We start from the raw sequence: 17772 nt of genomic DNA on the forward strand, positions 1-17772 counted from the left end.
TGCCCCACGAGGTGAGATCTTGCATGGAACCCCAGACCGAGGGAGACTGACCATCATCTTGAACTTCTGCCATTTTCTAATAATTGCCTTCTCACCAAGCTGCTTGCCTATTGTCCTGTAGCCCATCCAAGCCTTGTGCAGGTCTTCAATTTTATCCCTGATGTCCTTACACAGCTCTCTGGTCTTGGCCATTGTGGAGAGGTTGGAGTCTGTTTGATTGAGTGTGTTGCCAGGTGTCTTTTATACAGGTAACAAGTTCAAACAGGTGCAGTTAATACAGGTAATGGAGAACAGGAGGGCTTCTTAAAGAAAAACTAACAGGTCTGAGAGATGGAATTCTTACTGGTCGGTAGGTGATCAAATACTTATGTCATCCAATAAAATGCTAATTCTTTATTTAAAAATCATACAATGTGGATTTTTCTTTTTTTCTGGATTTTTGTTTTAGATTCCGTCTCTCACAGTTGAAGTGTACCTATGATAAAAATTCTACATGCTTTGTAAGTAAAGAAAACCCTGCAAAATCAGCAGAGTATAAAATACTTGTTCTCCCCACTGTATGTAGTATATTCCCATATTTAGTGACTGAAACAAGAACACTTTTTACTAGTAATACAGTATATTTCCATATTTAGTGACTGAAACAGGAACACTTTTTACTAGTAATACAGTATATTCCCATATTTAGTGACTGAAACAGGAACACTTTTTACTAGTAATACAGTATATTCCCATATTTAGTGACTGAAACAGGAACACTTTTTACTAGTAATACAGTATATTCCCATATTTTGTCCGTCCGTCCGTTGGCCTCATACCTTCCCCTCGTTCACTAAGGGTTTGGGTCATGGTCAGCTCTGCGTCGTCAGGAGTCTGAGCCTCTTTATGGGGACGTTTCTTCAGAATCTTCCTAAGGAATCCCGAGGATCTGTAACACACAGTTACGAGTCACAGTCAGCACTCATACAGTATGACTTACTGAAAGCAGTTGTCCCTCTGACATTTAGGGTTTATAAATTCATACCAATTTGACAGCAATTCTTTTCTTCTGAGTTATGTAACCAATCATTATAATCTACATTTCATAACTCCATGACTATCTGTTGTTTACACTGGACACAGAAATATAGTTGTAAGAGACCTGGATAAAATATGCTTTGTCTGAACAGATTGTGAGAGATCTGAATACTGAGTAGTTATGAAGTGTGAATGTCAAGGGTCAGACATGTTGAGGGGCTTTACATGTAAGCCTAATAAACAGACTGATCAGTCCTGAAACAAATATTTTCTGGGTATTCCGACAAACTGAACTCACAGATTACCATGGTAACAAGACCAAATAAATCAAAAAAAAAAACAACATTTTAATCTTCCAGACTGACAAAAACCTATGCGCAGCACATAAAAATAACCCAGAGGAACAACAAAATCCATTCAGTAAATTCAGTTAAGGAATTCACGGAATCTATCCTCTCCAATAACAAACTGCATTTACAGCTATATATGGGAAGGTTCAGCTTGTGCCACGTGCCACTTGAAGGAGCGCAACAGTTTGATTACACAAGACCGTGTTTTCCCATGGGCTATCTGACTAAGATGAGACGGTCCGACGAAGGGTTTCCCCTAACACCGTGACTATATTAGTCTCTGTACATTCACACTAAGGTTCTAGGAGATATCTGAAGTAACTTTCAGGACATCATATGATGTGATCTGACATCCTGAGCCCAAGGTTTTAATCCATAAAGGACAATTCTACATGGTTAGTCTCTTTAATGGGGACCTTTTTCCAGATCCTGAGGATCTGACAGGAGGGATTCTAATATCCCACAATTGAACTAGCCACTTGTATTTACAAGGGAGAAGCTTATGTTGCTGCAATGAAAGGGAGTGAATGTGAGCATTACAGTTTGTTGACGAAATTTCAGCTATTTAACTTAAAGCAGAACCGCTTCACTGACATTCTAATCAGTTGGACTTTCCTACTCTCCATATTCAATAGCCGCTTTTATACTTCTTATTTCCGAATGTTTATTACATTGTCTTAACCTTGTATTGTGGAGCATACACCCATGACCTACCAAAAGCCTTAGGCTTTTATGATACATTAAATAAACAACACCAATAGTTCTGAGTCCAACCAAGACTCTTTCTAAAGGCCAAAAAAAAAATGTCCATGAATGTTTCCCAGCGTACTTCTCTGGAGTGGAGAGGGGGATTTGGACCGTGTCCGGGTGGCCTGAGGTGTCCAGGGTCCTCCTCTTCATGCTGCCCTTAGACCCATCTTCTGTAGGAGAGTGGAGCTACAGGGACACACAAGAACAATGTGAAGAATCAAAGAATACTCTACAATTCCCACCAGGCAGATAAAGTAAAGATTGAAGAGATGACAGAAATATTATGCCCGTAAATACTTTACTTAAGTTGCAATGCAAAATGCAATATAACAAATCGCCCAAATCTAACAGAAGTACTCATCTGTAAGCAGACGATGAACCCCTCCTTCCACCAACATCTAACCCAACCACAGGAACAATCATCTCATGATTAACCACTAGTCATTATCCACAGGAATTATAGAATCAATCAATCAATCAATCAATCAAATGTATTTACAAAGCCCTTTTTACAACAGCAGTTGTCACAGTGCTTCTACAAAAACACCTGGCCTTAAACCCCAAGGTGCAAGCAACAGTAGTGTTGAATTTCAGTGGCTAGGAAAAACTCCCTAAGAAGGCTGACATTTTGGAAGAAATCTAGAGAGGACACAGGTTCAGAGGGGTGGTCAGTCCTCTTCTGGCTGTGCCGGGTGAGATATTAAGAGTCCAATTGGAATAATGAATAAATGCATGTGGGCTAAATCTAGAGTCTATTTAAATTTAGACCAGGTCAGAAGCATGACCAGATGGACAAGGACAGGGACAACACGGGGAAGGGAGGAGGTGTCAGCACAGTGGCAGCTGAAATCGGCAGGTATCGTCTTGATCTGCAACACAACCAGGAGGATTTTGGACAGGGATAGCAACAGGCCCCACAAACCAGGTACTTCGCAGGTGTAGACCAGGACCTCATGTCCTCCTAAAGTTAAAAACGGGAGGAGACTGGGAAAATTCAGAAATTGCATTCCTCATAACAACAACGATTTATAGTGGAGAAGGAGAACTCCCCCTGCACAATAATATAGCAGTGTAAGATCTTGGGACTGAGACAAAGAGGGTCCAGCGACACCGTGGCCCTACCCGGGGGAGGCCCCGAACAGGGCCCAACAGGCAGCAAATCAATCCACCCACATTGGCAATAGAAGAGAAGAGTTTCATGTTCTTTTATCACCTGAATAATGCACAATGTTCAGTCCCATCAGCACACTAACCCATTCTTTGGGTGGATTTGGGCACCACTGAATCAAGTCCCAAAGTAAAGCGTCACTAGTTCGTGATCCACCTGAGTTATCGGTGATTAAGACAGCTGAATGCAAACAAATCTATATACGCTGTTCAAGTCAAGCCTTAGAAAACAGGAGCCTACTTACTGCTCATTGTTTTTACTGCAGTGGGCATGAGATATGATAAAAGAAGATGAACTGTTGATTTATTCCTTATTAAAGCCAGGGGGTTGATATGGAGACTAGATGGGCACGACAGTAATCGCTGGGTGAAACAGTTGCTGGTTGACGCAGCCCAGAGGGCTAGGACCACCTCTGATTCTATGCCCAAATCATAAAGGTTCACCAGGATATATTTCATTTTAAGGTTAATAGACCTTGGAGTGTATGCACACAAAACACCCTATTTATGAGCCATGTTACATTGTATGAACGCTGAGTTAAAAACAAGTCCAAAGATGAAGAGCCAAAGGTGTGACGGGATGCCATGTTGGTTGCGGCTGGAAAGGCCCAGTCTCTGAGGTTGTAAGCTCTGCTCCTTTATACCTTATACTTGGGCTTGAAGCGTAAGGGCCTGCTTCGGCTAACAGGGACCAAAGGGAAGGTCCAATAGTCCACATCTGCTGACAACGATCTTTCCTTAAAAGGTGAGCGTCTATGAGCAAGCCGATGTTTGTGTTTGGAATGTTTGCGGTAACGCGTTCTGACCTATTAGAGCCGGAGAAGGACAACGACACTCGGAATGAAGGATGTGATGAGCTTCTTCATATCTGATGTGCTGCCCTCGTATTTGATTAAAATGACATTTAATAAGCAAAGGCCAGACACACAAAATGTTGTTGTTTTTACAAAACCATTACCTCTCTGTTTGAAGTAGCACCAGCACATTCCAGTCCAGAGGACACAGCGTCCAGACAGGAAGTGGTTCCGTGACTCCTGAAAAGAAAAGAGATACGAACAAGATCATCACTGGAGGGGAGAGATCATCAGCCTATTCTCATGTTGCAAAGACAACTATTTCCGACAGCAAGTATGATGACAGATGAGTGAAGATATAAAGGACTGCTACGAAGTGGCGTACTGTGAATGCTTTTTCCCCCTGTCCTTGTTTTGGGCTTCAGGAGGACTGGTGTTCTCTAGCTGCTGTCCTCCACTCTTCCTCCCTTTCCATTTCTCTGCCTTTTCCTTCATGGCACCCTGATCGACGTAGCGGACCAGGTGTCCTGCACCCAGGGCCTCAGTCCCGTTTCTGTCAGCCACTGGCTCAGGGGGGTTTACTGGTAAGGTACTGGGGCGTACAGGCGTCTGGGTTGGGGAGTTCCTGGGCTCCTTCTTACCCTTTTCCTCCTTCTTCCAGGCTACAAAGGTATACTGGTCCAGCTCCTTGCTCTCTGCCCGCTCCTTGGGCTTACATTCGGGTCGGCTGGCTGCCTCCTTACCAGTGACCTTGGGGGTGGCTGCCGAGGCCACTCGCTCACTCTCCCGCTGACTGTGCTCCAGACCCCGCTGGCGCCGCTGCTCTCTCTTCTCCTGGCTTCTGGAGCTGGGGACCTTGTGGAGCTGGGGGACTCGCACAGGGTCCGCGGAGGGGACAGATTCAGCAGCAGCGGCTTCCGGCGAAGGGGCAGCAGCTCCCTCGGTGCTCCCCTCTTCCTCAGGCTCCTCGAAATTAGATTCCTGGAGTTTGTCCATGACCTGGCCCTCCACCTCCGCCTGGAATACAGCTTCAGTCGCTGTGCTGCTTCCCTCATCAGGCTGGTGGACTACCAAGCCAGCACCCTTTTGCACCTCCCCAGGAAGTGAACTAGCTGCAGTCTCTATATGTTCCACCGCCTCCCTGGGCTCCTCCTTGACCGGCACACTGTTCTCATGTCGGCCTTCATCAGACCTTTCAGCCGCCACCTGTTTCTCAGTGACCTCACTTAAGTTCTGCGCCTGCCTCAGTCTGCCCTCCACTTCTTCCTCTCTTGCCCTCCTCTCTGCTGCCTCCCGCTCTGCCTCTTTCTTTCTCCTAAACGCTTCTTCCTCGGCCTCCATCTCCAGCCTGGCTGCCTCTTCCTCCGCCCTCCTCTTGGCCTCTGCTTTCTTCTCCCTCCTCTTGGCCTCCTCTTCCTTTGCCCTCCTCTTGGCTTCCTCTTCCTCCATCTTCCTCTTGACCGCTTCCTCCGCCTTCCTCTTGGCCTCCTCTTCCTCTGCCCTCCTCTTGACCTCCTCTTCCTCCGCCCTCCTCTTGGCCTCCTCTTCCTCCGCCCTCCTCTTGGCCTCCTCTTCCTCCGCCCTCCTCTTGGCCTCCTCTTCCTCTGCCCTTTTCCAGGCCTCTTCTTCCTCCGCCCTCTTCCGGGCATCCTCGTCTTCTTCCTTCATCCTCCTCTCCTCCCGTATTGAATGACACCTGTATAGTCCAACATGATTAATAGGTGGTTCAACTTCCATTCTATTTTTTTGACATTGTATATAACAACTATGAGAACCAGTATCAGAATTTATGAGATGGTGTTAAACATAACACACAGGCCTCTCTATACTGCCAATGTGCACATTTAGCTTTAGTGTCCCTACAGGATCAGGAAACTCATGTCAAAATGCCATTTGTTGGTTTGTGTTCACAGTCCCAGTCTTACTTTTATCAGTTTTTGTCAAACACTGAGTCACTGAAACCTCAATATATATGCATAGTCCTGAATGGTAAACCACAGCTAATAGGGGAAACCTGGTTAGTTTTATAGGGATTTTATTATTCTCTTACTATTCTCACATTCCAAGGTACCCGTGTGGGTTTGTGACTTTCTGAAACTCAATGTCCAACCACAGAACTACAACATTAAGTAAGGAGCACATCCCTCTGCTGTACCTCTTCCGTGCTGAATGTCCTCGGGCAAGAGCCTGTATCTTCTTGATACTGGTCCGCCTGCGGAGGAACGCTGTCCTCTGTCTGGAGCCCCGCCACGCGGCTTGGATGACAGTAGCTGCCTGACGCCGTCGTTCCTTGTGATGCCTTCGCCATGCATGCTGAGAGGGGACGAACAGGGATGACACATCACACTAACTAGAAATGTTACTACCCAGAACTAATATTCAGTCAGCAGGGAATATGTTTTTTTTTATGTTTTCCATGTTAGAAGTAGGTAACGACTGCCTGATAGATCAGGAGAAGTAATATATTTGAATGAACTGTTCCTTCTGTGTAAAGGCTGTTGGCATGGATGAGCATCTACAGGACGGGTTACCACGCTCACCTGGATCACGATGGCCCCGCGTCTCATCTCCAGGAAGTACGTCCTCTCCAGACGAGCCCTGAACCAGCGCTGCAGAAAGAGGATCTTACGCATCACGTCCTTGTGCAGCATGTCCTGCAGCTGCTGACGTTCCAGCTCTTTCAGGTAAACCTAAGGATCGCAATTCATTAAGACAATCTTCAAGATAATTATGACCTAACTATGCAGGATGAATTGGGGGTGAATTGTGAAGAGAGCTCGTCTAACTTTAGTTTTTCCTATCTGGTAGGTGGTAGGGTCAAGTTCCATCCTCTGGAACAAGGCAGCGATGTCTTCTGGCTTAGAGGCTTTTGCATTCTTGGGCAGCAACACTCGAAAATGCTCAATGAATTCCTACAGGGACACATTAACTCACCTTAATTACAATTCATTACAATTCTAATTAATTTCACACAGTTAATGTTTCAAATTTGACAATGATACAAAAATCTCACTCAGAAGTCTCAAGCAAAGTGTGTAGATAAGTGGACGTGATTTAAATGCATGAAACTCAGGCATTGACCTGACAAAATGGGAAACGGTTCTAGGGGGCTGTAGGCTTGCTGCAGGCAGCACAAACCACAACAGAGGACTCTTCCTCCTGGCGTCTGCCAGGTGGTGGTCAGTGGAGCAGTTCTGTGTACCTGGAAGGTGTACTTGGCTCCGTAACCAGACCTCCGGATGCGGACCGTCTCCAGCATGCCGGTGTAGCGCAGCTGCTGCACCACCAGGTTCTCATTCAGGCACATCTCCTTCTGCAGACACGGGCAGACACACAGCACGCCGTTACATCACCGCCGCCACAACCATCACCACCCCCACCATCGTCACCCCTATCACCACCCCCACCATCGTCACCCCTATCACCACCCCCACCATCATCATCACCACCACCACCACCCCCACCATCGTCACCACACCCATCATCATCACCCCGTCCATCATCGTCACCCCGTCCATCATCGTCACCCCGTCCATCATCGTCACCCCCATCACAAACACCACATTCTTCCTCATCTCATCTGTACAACAGATATAAGGCTTTACCTTCTCTGAGTTGGAGCGAATACAACGGATAAAGAAGGGCTCCGCCCCGCCCAGAGTCTCCAGTAGCTTGGTCAGAGAGGTCTGTTGATGTAAGAGAGATCTCACGTCAGGTACGGCTACCTCTGTGGATATATTAACACTGCTTTCTGGATGGTCTGACGTTTTGCACCGTGTGATGCTGTGAACGGTGGCTGTGTGGGGGGGTGCTACTGGTGGCCTGACTGCAGTATGGGCCGGTAAGATGAGCGGACCTGGAACTGAGCGCTGATACTGGGCGTCTTCTTCTTCTTGTTCAGGTGCAGCAGAGACTTGCCGGTACGGTCATGAAGGGTCCGGCCCACAATGTACTTGAGTGAGCGGGAGTCCAGCAGGCTCTGTGGAACACCGTCAGATTCACACACATCCAAACCCACGCAGCACAGCTGCTTCACTGAGAGCTCTGACCAAAACTATTATTTTCCGAATGAACGGGACTGTTTTCTATCAGATAACCCGCTGACCTCGGATCTCAAGATCTGAGACAATAAAGAACGGTTACACGGTCAGATTTGATATATATCGTTTATATTCCAAATTCCTTTTGCATTAGAGTACAGATGGCCGGAGTTTACCTTGGGTATGATCTGCTTGTGCTTGGCGTTCTTGCTTTTCCTGTGGGGGGGGGGGGGGAGAGGTTAATGAGAGGGGCTCTGTTCAGAGATGTGGCGGAGGACGTCTAAGGGCGAGAGCTGTGTGGTTAGTACGGTGAGTCATGCTCAGCCCGTGAGGTATGAGAGCGTGCACCTGGAGTATGGGTGGGACGACGAGGGGTTGGGAGGAGGACTGAAGGATGGAGGGGGTGAAGCAGAAACAGCCAACCAATCAGCCAGCCCGGCTAAGATCCATAGGACCTATAGGAGTAGGGGAGCAGTTCCCCCCCCAACTCCCTTGTTTTCATAAGTACATATTACCACTATTTAGTTTTTAGTGGAACTGTTGCTATGCACCATCTGCATTTCAGAGCAATTTGCGAGGTCTAAAATGATGTGCACAGGCCATACCCAGCCACTACAGCTCAATTTAAGTTAAAACAGGACAATGAAGCTATAATATGTAAGAAACCTTCACCTCCTTTGAATCTCCACATTCCTCCAGTTTCACCTGGAAGCCAAGGCTTGTACGTGAGTACTGTTTGCTCATGCAGCAGCTGTGCAGACCTCCGTTTCATCGAGGCCTCTACATCCCCTATACACTGAATCCTATCGGGGGCCTATCTGGGCCAGCTTTGGGCTAATAAACATTACATTTGGCTTGTGTCTCTCAGGATATCCGTTCCACTATCACAAGCTATCTAGTGCTCTTGGGTAGCCTTCTGAAAATAACTAGGATTCCTCTGATGACGTCATCATTCACCAGTTGCGGTTTCACACCGCTAATTACCTGGACTGTGTCCTAAACTGTCATGTGTTCATTTTTTTTTTAATTCAGGTCAAGAATTATGTCTTGCAGATTTTGTGTTTCTTATCTAGTCATGAAATCAGTTGTGAAGGTGCTGATCTGGGCCAAAAATATACAATTTTGTGGGAGGTTAAGCGCTGTTAATGCTGGATTGACGTCACTAGGCTGAGCTGGGCTGGGCTGAGCTGGACAGGCTACAGACTCACTGAAGGAGGTGTCGAGGGAACCGGAGACGACCCCAGGACTGCAGCAGCTTGCGGGGGTCCTCACCATCCAGCTGCAAGTCTTTAATGGAGCTGATAATCTGGGCATGCATGTCCCTGATTTAACCCACCAGGTGACCCATTTGGTGGGCAGTACAGAGGGTAAAAGACAAGGGGGGACGGGGGTTGGGCACAGGCATAAGGGGAGGACAGGGGAGGGTAGGAACACTGCAGTTAGGACACCTCGTAAGACAGAAAACAGCACGCCACCCGCTTCCCAACAGAAAAGTACACAGAATGGCTGGAGGTACGACACTGGTGGCATGAACACCTGCTGCTCAGCATTCAGGTCAGACCACACAGCCATTGCTGCATTGGAAAATGGAAAGACACCGAGGTGTTTTGCACAGTGAGGATGTTCTCACGCGTCGTACTCCTCTTAGTATTGTGAGCATGCGTTCCTAAATGAAAGCTTGAGTGGTTGATGTTTATACTCCATGCTGGTGTTATACTGGTACGGACCGGGACTGGCAACTGGACTGGTGGTGAACCAGGGGGTCTGGTGTTGTTAAGATGGCCGGTTTTCTGCACTGAGAACTGGATCCATGCATTGCTGTATATTACTGCACTTACCACTATGATCAATGAATCAAGGTAGGTCAGGCAGGAAGGGATGCACAATGATTGAAAGTAGATTGAGTTCAGTCCAAAATGACCCTTAGCCCTGACCTCTAGTATTTTCAGGTCTGAAGGAACCACCCAGGTGAAAGTAGTTCGGAGGAAGCTCACCTACACTTAGCAAATGCCTAGGTGGAGCTACCCCGACGCTGCTAACACCTACTCAGAGACCAGGAGGGAGCTATCGGTGGCTTCCCGGACTACTGATCAATTCCACTCTGAGGATGCTTATAACAATTCCACTCTGAGGATGCTTATAACAATTCCACTCTGAGGATGCTTATAACAATTCCACTCTGAGGATGCTTATAACAATTCCACTCTGAGGATGCCTCTACACTGCACGACAGACACCGCCTCTACACTGCACGACAGACACCGCCTCTACACTGCACGACAGACACCGCCTCTACACTGCACGACAGACACCGCCTCTACACTGCACGACAGACTCCCGCCTCTACACTGCACGACAGACTCCCGCCTCTACACTGCACGACAGACTCCCGCCTCTACACTGCACGACAGACTCCCGCCTCTACACTGCACGACAGACTCCCGCCTCTACACTGCACGACAGACTCCCGCCTCTACACTGCACGACAGACTCCCGCCTCTACACTACACGACAGACTCCCGCCTCTACACTACACGACAGACACCCGCCTCTACACTACACGACAGACTCCCGCCTCTACACTACACGACAGACTCCCGCCTCTACACTACACGACAGACTCCCGCCTCTACACGACAGACTCCCGCCTCTACACTACACACTCCCGCCTCTACACTACACACTCCCGCCTCTACACTACACACTCCCGCCTCTACACTACACTACACACTCCCGCCTCTACACTACACTACACACTCCCGCCTCTACACTACACTACACACTCCCGCCTCTACACTACACTACACACTCCCGCCTCTACACTACACTACACACTCCCGCCTCTACACTACTGCTTAAGGACCTGGGATGTACTGCAATTTGCTGACAAGTTCCATTCACCACACTTTACCACTACTGTTAATTAGTGTGCACATGTTCTTAATCTTGTACCACCATTTTATTAGTGCACAGCCTTTCCCATTTCCTCTGAGTAATAACTGGATTGTCAGAGGAGGGCAGCACCGACACCTTCCTGTGTCCTGCACTAGCAATCTAATTTATGAGCGAAGAGGCAGATTAAGACGTCTGAAAGAGAAAAGGGGGCAAAGAAAGGGTAAGAGAAAAAGGGAGAGAAAACAAGAGAGACAAAAGGGGGAAAGAGAAAAAAGGAGAGAAAAAGAGATTGAAAGAGGGAGTGTTCAAGGTAGAGGAACAATAGAGAGAGAGAGAACAAGATGCAACCTGCTAATGATTAGAGGACGATTTAATGTTTCTGTGAAGTTGGTTTCTGTGACAACGGTTTCTGCAGTCTGTTTCCTAATGTTTCATATTAAGACTTTCCAAACATCATGAGGAGTCTTGACATAGAGTATGAGCAAACTCAGAGAAGGAATGAGCCAGAGACCAAGTGCCAATAGAAACAATGTTATCCCTTCCTCTTGCTTGACCTCCCTTCTTCCTGCTCTCCTCCAGTCCACTTACTTCTTACTCTCATAGCTAGCAAAGATGTCTTCGAAGGCCTCTAGTGGGCGCTCGTCAGAGTGATCAAAGTAGAAATCGAGCATAGAAGCCTGTCTGTAGAGGGGAGAGAACGGCACACGGGGTCACCCAAGGGCAGGACGAGATACGGGGTCACCCAAGGGCAGGACGAGATACGGGGTCAACCAAGGGCAGGACGAGATACGGGGTCACCCAAGGGCAGGACGAGATACGGGGTCAACCAAGGGCAGGACGAGATACGGGGTCACCCAAGGGCAGGACGAGATACGGGGTCACCCAAGGGCAGGACGAGATACGGGGTCACCCAAGGGCAGGACGAGATACGGGGTCACCCAAGGGCAGGACGAGATACGGGGTCACCCAAGGGCAGGACGAGATACGGGGTCACCCAAGGGCAGGACGAGATACGGGGTCACCCAAGGGCAGGACGAGATACGGGGTCACCCAAGGGCAGGACGAGATACGGGGTCACCCAAGGGCAGGACGAGATACGGGGTCACCCAAGGGCAGGACGAGATACGGGGTCACCCAAGGGCAGGACGAGATACGGGGTCACCCAAGGGCAGGACGAGATACGGGGTCAACCAAGGGCAGGACGAGATACGGGGTCAACCAAGGGCAGGACGAGATACAGGGATACGAGAAAAGTGACTGATTGGTGGATTACTGAATCTACAGATCAAAGTGTGTTCTCTGTGATCGGGCCCCGGCAGGGTGAGCCGCACATTAGGGCAACTTTACTGTAAATTCCCATCTATCATCTGCATATTACAGATTATGTGACCTGGTCTTGGATCAGGGCAGCTGGGTTGGGATTTTAAAGTGCATCCGCAGCGACAGCCAAGTAGAAAACAGCATCTTTCCCAACTTTCCAAGGGGTCTCAATATCCACATTAACATTCTATCTATTGTTCATAAATAGGAGAACTTTGTAGACTTGCTTGAGCTAACCAGGAACAACACAGAGCCAAATGCATGAGGTCACAAAGAAAAATAAACAATACTTACATGTCGTGACATAAAATAACATGTAATAAAATATCGCTTCACTATTTTTCTATAGAAGACAGAATGGAAAGTGTGGATATTGGGTCGGTTAGAGATTCCCTATTCCCAGGATGTCCTTCAGTCAGAGGTGTGATGGATCTGGGTCTTACCGGTACATCTTCTCTACAGGTGTGTTTGACCTCTGCAACTCTCCCAAAGGAGTCCTGGAAGTGGGTCGCTGTACACCTGTGGAGAATACAGACAGACAGCCAAACAGACACACATACACACCATTTGATTAGATGCCTAGAGCCTCTGGGGACAAACTAATATTCCGCATGACTACAGCTTGTCAAAACAAAACGGCATAATCCAGTTCAGTTCTTTTAGAGGCCATTTCCCTGTTTTGTTTTTCCTTGATCTAATTTAATTCCATTAATACCTATTTAAATAGCCTTTTGCGTCAATGGGGCACTTTTCTAATCTAGCCAACACAAGAAAAAGTCTGGATAATGATTGAGGCTTGCAGGACAAAAATGTCTAAAGCCTTACATTTCTCCCCAAGCCCTTGCAAAACGATTTAAGCAAACACAAGTAAGCTGACTGCAAATACTGCAGCAATTGTTGTTTATTGGGTGGCTTCAGCACAGTTCTAACCATGAGACACGGCTGTGCATTCCTCCAGCACCCTTGGCACTATGGCTGGAATCCGGACATAGTATTTTCCAACCCACTTCTACTTAAAACCAAACCCGTCGGGAACAGCGGTCAGATCTTCCTTTGACGCCCGCTACAGTATGGTAGGGGTTTACTCTAGCACTCTCCAAGGGGTACGCCTCTCCTATAGTCCACCTATCTAGCCAGCTGTCCGGCGTGGATGTACCTGCGGTCTTGACAGCCCAGCGGCGTCCGGCCTCGTTGAAGGCAGCCATGCCTCTGATGGTGGCGCGCAGGATACCCCAGCGGAACATGGCCACCGGGTCCATCCCAATCAGCTGACGCACGTAGGCTCTGTCGCTGCTCCGCAGCAGGGCCACGATGTCCGGACGCATGTGGTCCGTGTTCTTCTCCCGGAAGTCCTGCCAGGACAGAGGCGAAGGGGAGTGTCTCAACACATTCAGGGTAGAAGAGTAATTATGAACGGAACATTGAAATGATTTTGAAGCGTGCTGGTGGTGTGGGTGTCTACTCCACCCTACCTTGATCTGGTATTTGACCTTCCCAGCAAAGTGTTGGATAACAAAGGCAGGCTCCATGACAGGCGTGGGCACAAAGTACTTATTCTCTTGGTGCTGCTGCTTGAATTTGGCCAGCAGAGTTTTATCAGTGGCGTGGGGGAAGCTGAACAGAGAGAGAAAGACCGGGAGATATGTAACTCATCTTTTAGACCTTAAACCATGAATCACTATTAGTCTGTAGACATTGACAGACCATAAAACACGAATCACTATTAGTCAGTAGACATTTACTGACCACAAAACACGAGTCACCATTAGTCTGTAGACATTTAGTGACCTTGTAGACCTCCGTAGACTAATCCAAATAGTTGTTTACCCCTTAAATCAGACATTTCATGATTTTTAACACTCAATGCCTTTAGCAGACAACTAAAACAGACTTGAAGGCCTTACTTGCTCTCCTCGTCCAGCAGGTAGAGGAGACCGGTGGGCTTCTTGCTGATGAGGTGGATGCAGCCCACGTTGTCTGTGTAGTCTATGTTGTGCCAGGTGATGCCCTCGGCCTGGTACTCCTCCTGCAGGGACCAGCAACAGGCTCACCGTTAGACAAGAGATCCACCATGTCGTCCGCATCGAGAGGCACCGCAGAAACCCAATGACAGACCGCATTCCTATGGGAGGCTCACGGGGCCAAGTCACCTGTTCCAGTTTGAAGATGTGCTGGTTGAAGTAATACTGAAGCTGCTCGTTGGCGTAGTTGATGCAGAACTGCTCAAAGCTGTTGGTCTTGAAGTCCTCAAAGCCGAATATATCCAGAACCCCTATAGACAAACACTGGAACAGGAAAGATCCTTTAGGTCAGTCACGAATTGGGAAAAGTTGAGACGTACACAGGTCGGAGGCGTGACCAGACCTTTTGGTCCTGGCACAGAGAAAGACGAAACACGGGGGGGGGGGGGGGGGGGGGTCTCAGTTGAATTCCTATGGCTGTGTGTCAGATGCTTGGCGCGGGTGTGTGAATGAGTGGGCCTTTCTAGCACTTACCGGGACAGATTCCTCCATGTCTTTCTTGTTGAGCAGTGCGTGGTTAATGCGCAGGACAATCCAGTCAAACAGGGCGCTGTACAGAGACTTGGCCATGGAGTCTCTCGCTGTGATGGCCTGAGGGACGACACGGGAGATCAGGGGGAAGACACGAGGAGACGGTGAAAACCAGGGGCCACGTGGGTAACGGGAAATACCTGTCCTGCTATTCTACATGCTTTCTCTTATGCTATCTGAGCAGGTCTGGCTCTGCCCTTCTGGGGCCCCTGAGTATGTTTTGGTTGGACAGAATTGCTTTGGCGCAGACAGATGCTTATGAAAGCCTGCTGCAATCTTTGACTCTCTCAAATATTTAGAGATTTGTTGTGTTGAGAGGTAGAGTCGTTGATATGAATGGTTCTGATGAAAATGGAGAACAAAAACATGAACATTGAAATTTGTAGACGCTGACATGAAAATGCCTGTTTTAGGGGGTATCCAATAGTTTAGGGGGTACCCCAGTAGGACTTTTCATGTAAATTCCAGTATTTGCCCTGCTTCATGGTTCTTCTTTTTCTTGCCCTTTTCATTTGTGGAATCTATAAACATATTTTTTTGAGTGAAACAGGAACCTGTAATACCAAACGTAAATCAGTATGCGTCCCATATGAAACAGGATGCAGAGGAGACAAACACATGAAACACAGTTAGCCTGAAGAATAAACCCACCAAGATAATGATAGGCTCTGAAGAACCATGGATGGTTGCCTACCTCACTGTGGCTGTAGGGCAGAATTAGCTTGTCATTGACTGTCACTGTTTTCCTCTTAGTCAGCGCCTCCACCAGCAACTCCTCTTTCACCTGGGAGGTAACACAGATGTACGTACGCGCACACACACACACACACACACACACACACACACACACACACACACACACACACACACACACACACACACACACACACACACACACACACACACACACACACACACACACACACACACACACACACACACACACACACACACACACACACACACACACACTTTTCAAGGCATGGTCGTTCCACGGGATGGATCAAAGACATGAATGACAAGAATTTAGTAGCAAGGAGGTTTCCTGTGTAATCACTGAGGAGGAACCAGAAGTCCTGAGTGGGCAATAACGGAACACACTCACGGTTTGGGGATGTTAGTCATGACAAAGCAGATACCTCATGTTCAGGTCATTACAATGCTCTCAACTGCCCTACTAATGCCTCAGTGGGCTACTGAAGCCCAGTCAGAGCAGGTGACCTACGATCAGTCTTTCAGATCACATGAGATGAAACAGAAGAACATGAGCAAAAACCGGCACCCCTACTCCGAGACAATACGTAAGTGAAATCCCTGATTCGGCTCGTCGCAAACACCTTTCACTGGGTGAGTGGGACACGTGAGCCCCTGGTGATGGACGGTCCCTGAAGCAGCCGCCGTGGGCTGGCTCATTGGGCTATGGACTGGAGGAGTGGACCGGGAGATGTTACCTTGAGCAGGCCTGAGAGGGTAGCCAGGACCTCCGGGGGTCCAACATCCAGCCCCTCATCTCGGCCGGTAGATTTCCTCCTGTAAGTCACGTTGCCCAGATACAAGATGGCCGACAGCACAGAAAAGATCCTACAGAGGACAGATGAGGGCTATCATGCTCATGCCATAGAATCAAAATGAATAGAACAGACATTCTATAATCGCCAAATTACTATACAACCTATGAGGGACCAAAATGTCCGGCCACGGCATGTTTACTCACTGTTTCTTAGTGGCAGACAGGAAGCCCACCATCTCCATGGCCTGCTGTAGCCTCTCAAAGTCATGTCGAAGGTCTTCTTCATCTTCTATCATAAAGTTTTGCTGCAGAGAAAGGTAGGCCAAGAAGCAAAAGTGACAAAGGAGAGAAACAGAGAGGGATGAGAGATGGTGGAGAGAGGACAGGGGGAGCGAAGGGGTAAAGAATGTGGGGTGCGGGAGAGAGGAGAATGTGATAGGGGTGAGAGAGAGACACAAGGGATAGCTCATTAACATGCAGTTCACATATGGGCAGGAAACTGGGACAACTAACAGCATATGCAGGCCAGTCGCTATTACAATGACATACAGGCTTACCGCGACGGAACCAGGGGTTACCTTGGAATGATTAGAGGTAAATAAAACATGCAGAACACTTGAATGGAATGAAAATCCAGGTACAAAGGAATACATAAAAGCAGATTCTGAATGTAGTTAAGGGCATCTGGTAGTGAATTAAGATTCCATAAACAACCCAGGAAATATGTTGCCTGTGTGTCCTAGGCTACTTTTAGAAGGGGATGGTACTGCATATTTCCAGCTTGAGACGGAAAATGTGTTTACTGCACAAAGAATACTGTTTAGAGATGTGGTAAAATATACTGTACTGGCATCCTTGCACTTAAAACAAAATAATTGAAAAGAATGAATAGTCTTTTTCCCCAACATAATAGTAAAGAAGATTAGCTTGCCACCAAACACATTAAACGAAATGATCAACATCTTTCGAATAAAAATATCTGTGAAGAAATTAATGTATTGGTCTCACACAAAAACACCTAACAACCAAACATTTTGTTGATTTCTGCTTAATTTACAGGAAATACGTAAAATAAACTTAGAAAAGCAATTTGGCAACATGTATAATGTAACTGACTGCCTCTAGCGTGAAGTCGTGGTGTACCTGCTTGAGGTAGAGGTAATCTTCAGGCTGTAGCAGTTTGAACTCCTTGCGCTCCTCTGCTGATGCCCCCACTAGCAGGTAGTAAAACACATGGTAGTTCCTACAGGGAAACAAAATAGTGTTAAATACAGTTTTTAGTGGCTTTGGTCAAATTTGTTGTGTGTGTGTGTGTGGAGAGTGTGGGTGTTCCATTTGTTTTCGTTGTAAAGTCTCATAAGGATTGTGTAGCTGTAG

At 47.5% G+C, this 17772-nt stretch overlaps 1 protein-coding gene across 1 annotated transcript in view; it reads right to left on the reverse strand.

The window, feature by feature from the left end:
* LOC105011442 (unconventional myosin-IXb) overlaps nucleotides 1–17772 on the reverse strand; it is a 65033-nt gene that overhangs the window by 8697 nt on the left and 38564 nt on the right. The window contains exons 5-26 of the mRNA XM_010871454.5: nucleotides 17539–17638; nucleotides 16600–16700; nucleotides 16337–16466; nucleotides 15580–15669; nucleotides 14829–14945; nucleotides 14484–14618; nucleotides 14238–14359; nucleotides 13806–13947; nucleotides 13490–13685; nucleotides 12777–12852; nucleotides 9327–9440; nucleotides 8295–8334; nucleotides 7935–8057; nucleotides 7684–7764; nucleotides 7281–7391; nucleotides 6865–6990; nucleotides 6619–6768; nucleotides 6234–6391; nucleotides 4464–5774; nucleotides 4243–4318; nucleotides 2197–2303; nucleotides 819–928 (exon numbers count right to left, since the gene is read on the reverse strand). Of these exons, the coding sequence (XP_010869756.3) occupies nucleotides 819–928; nucleotides 2197–2303; nucleotides 4243–4318; nucleotides 4464–5774; nucleotides 6234–6391; nucleotides 6619–6768; nucleotides 6865–6990; nucleotides 7281–7391; nucleotides 7684–7764; nucleotides 7935–8057; nucleotides 8295–8334; nucleotides 9327–9440; nucleotides 12777–12852; nucleotides 13490–13685; nucleotides 13806–13947; nucleotides 14238–14359; nucleotides 14484–14618; nucleotides 14829–14945; nucleotides 15580–15669; nucleotides 16337–16466; nucleotides 16600–16700; nucleotides 17539–17638 (3716 nt within the window). The remainder of the gene's footprint in view (nucleotides 1–818; nucleotides 929–2196; nucleotides 2304–4242; nucleotides 4319–4463; nucleotides 5775–6233; nucleotides 6392–6618; nucleotides 6769–6864; nucleotides 6991–7280; nucleotides 7392–7683; nucleotides 7765–7934; nucleotides 8058–8294; nucleotides 8335–9326; nucleotides 9441–12776; nucleotides 12853–13489; nucleotides 13686–13805; nucleotides 13948–14237; nucleotides 14360–14483; nucleotides 14619–14828; nucleotides 14946–15579; nucleotides 15670–16336; nucleotides 16467–16599; nucleotides 16701–17538; nucleotides 17639–17772) is intronic.

The sequence above is a fragment of the Esox lucius genome, chromosome 8 (genome assembly GCF_011004845.1).
Source record: "Esox lucius isolate fEsoLuc1 chromosome 8, fEsoLuc1.pri, whole genome shotgun sequence".
NCBI lineage: Eukaryota > Metazoa > Chordata > Actinopteri > Esociformes > Esocidae > Esox > Esox lucius.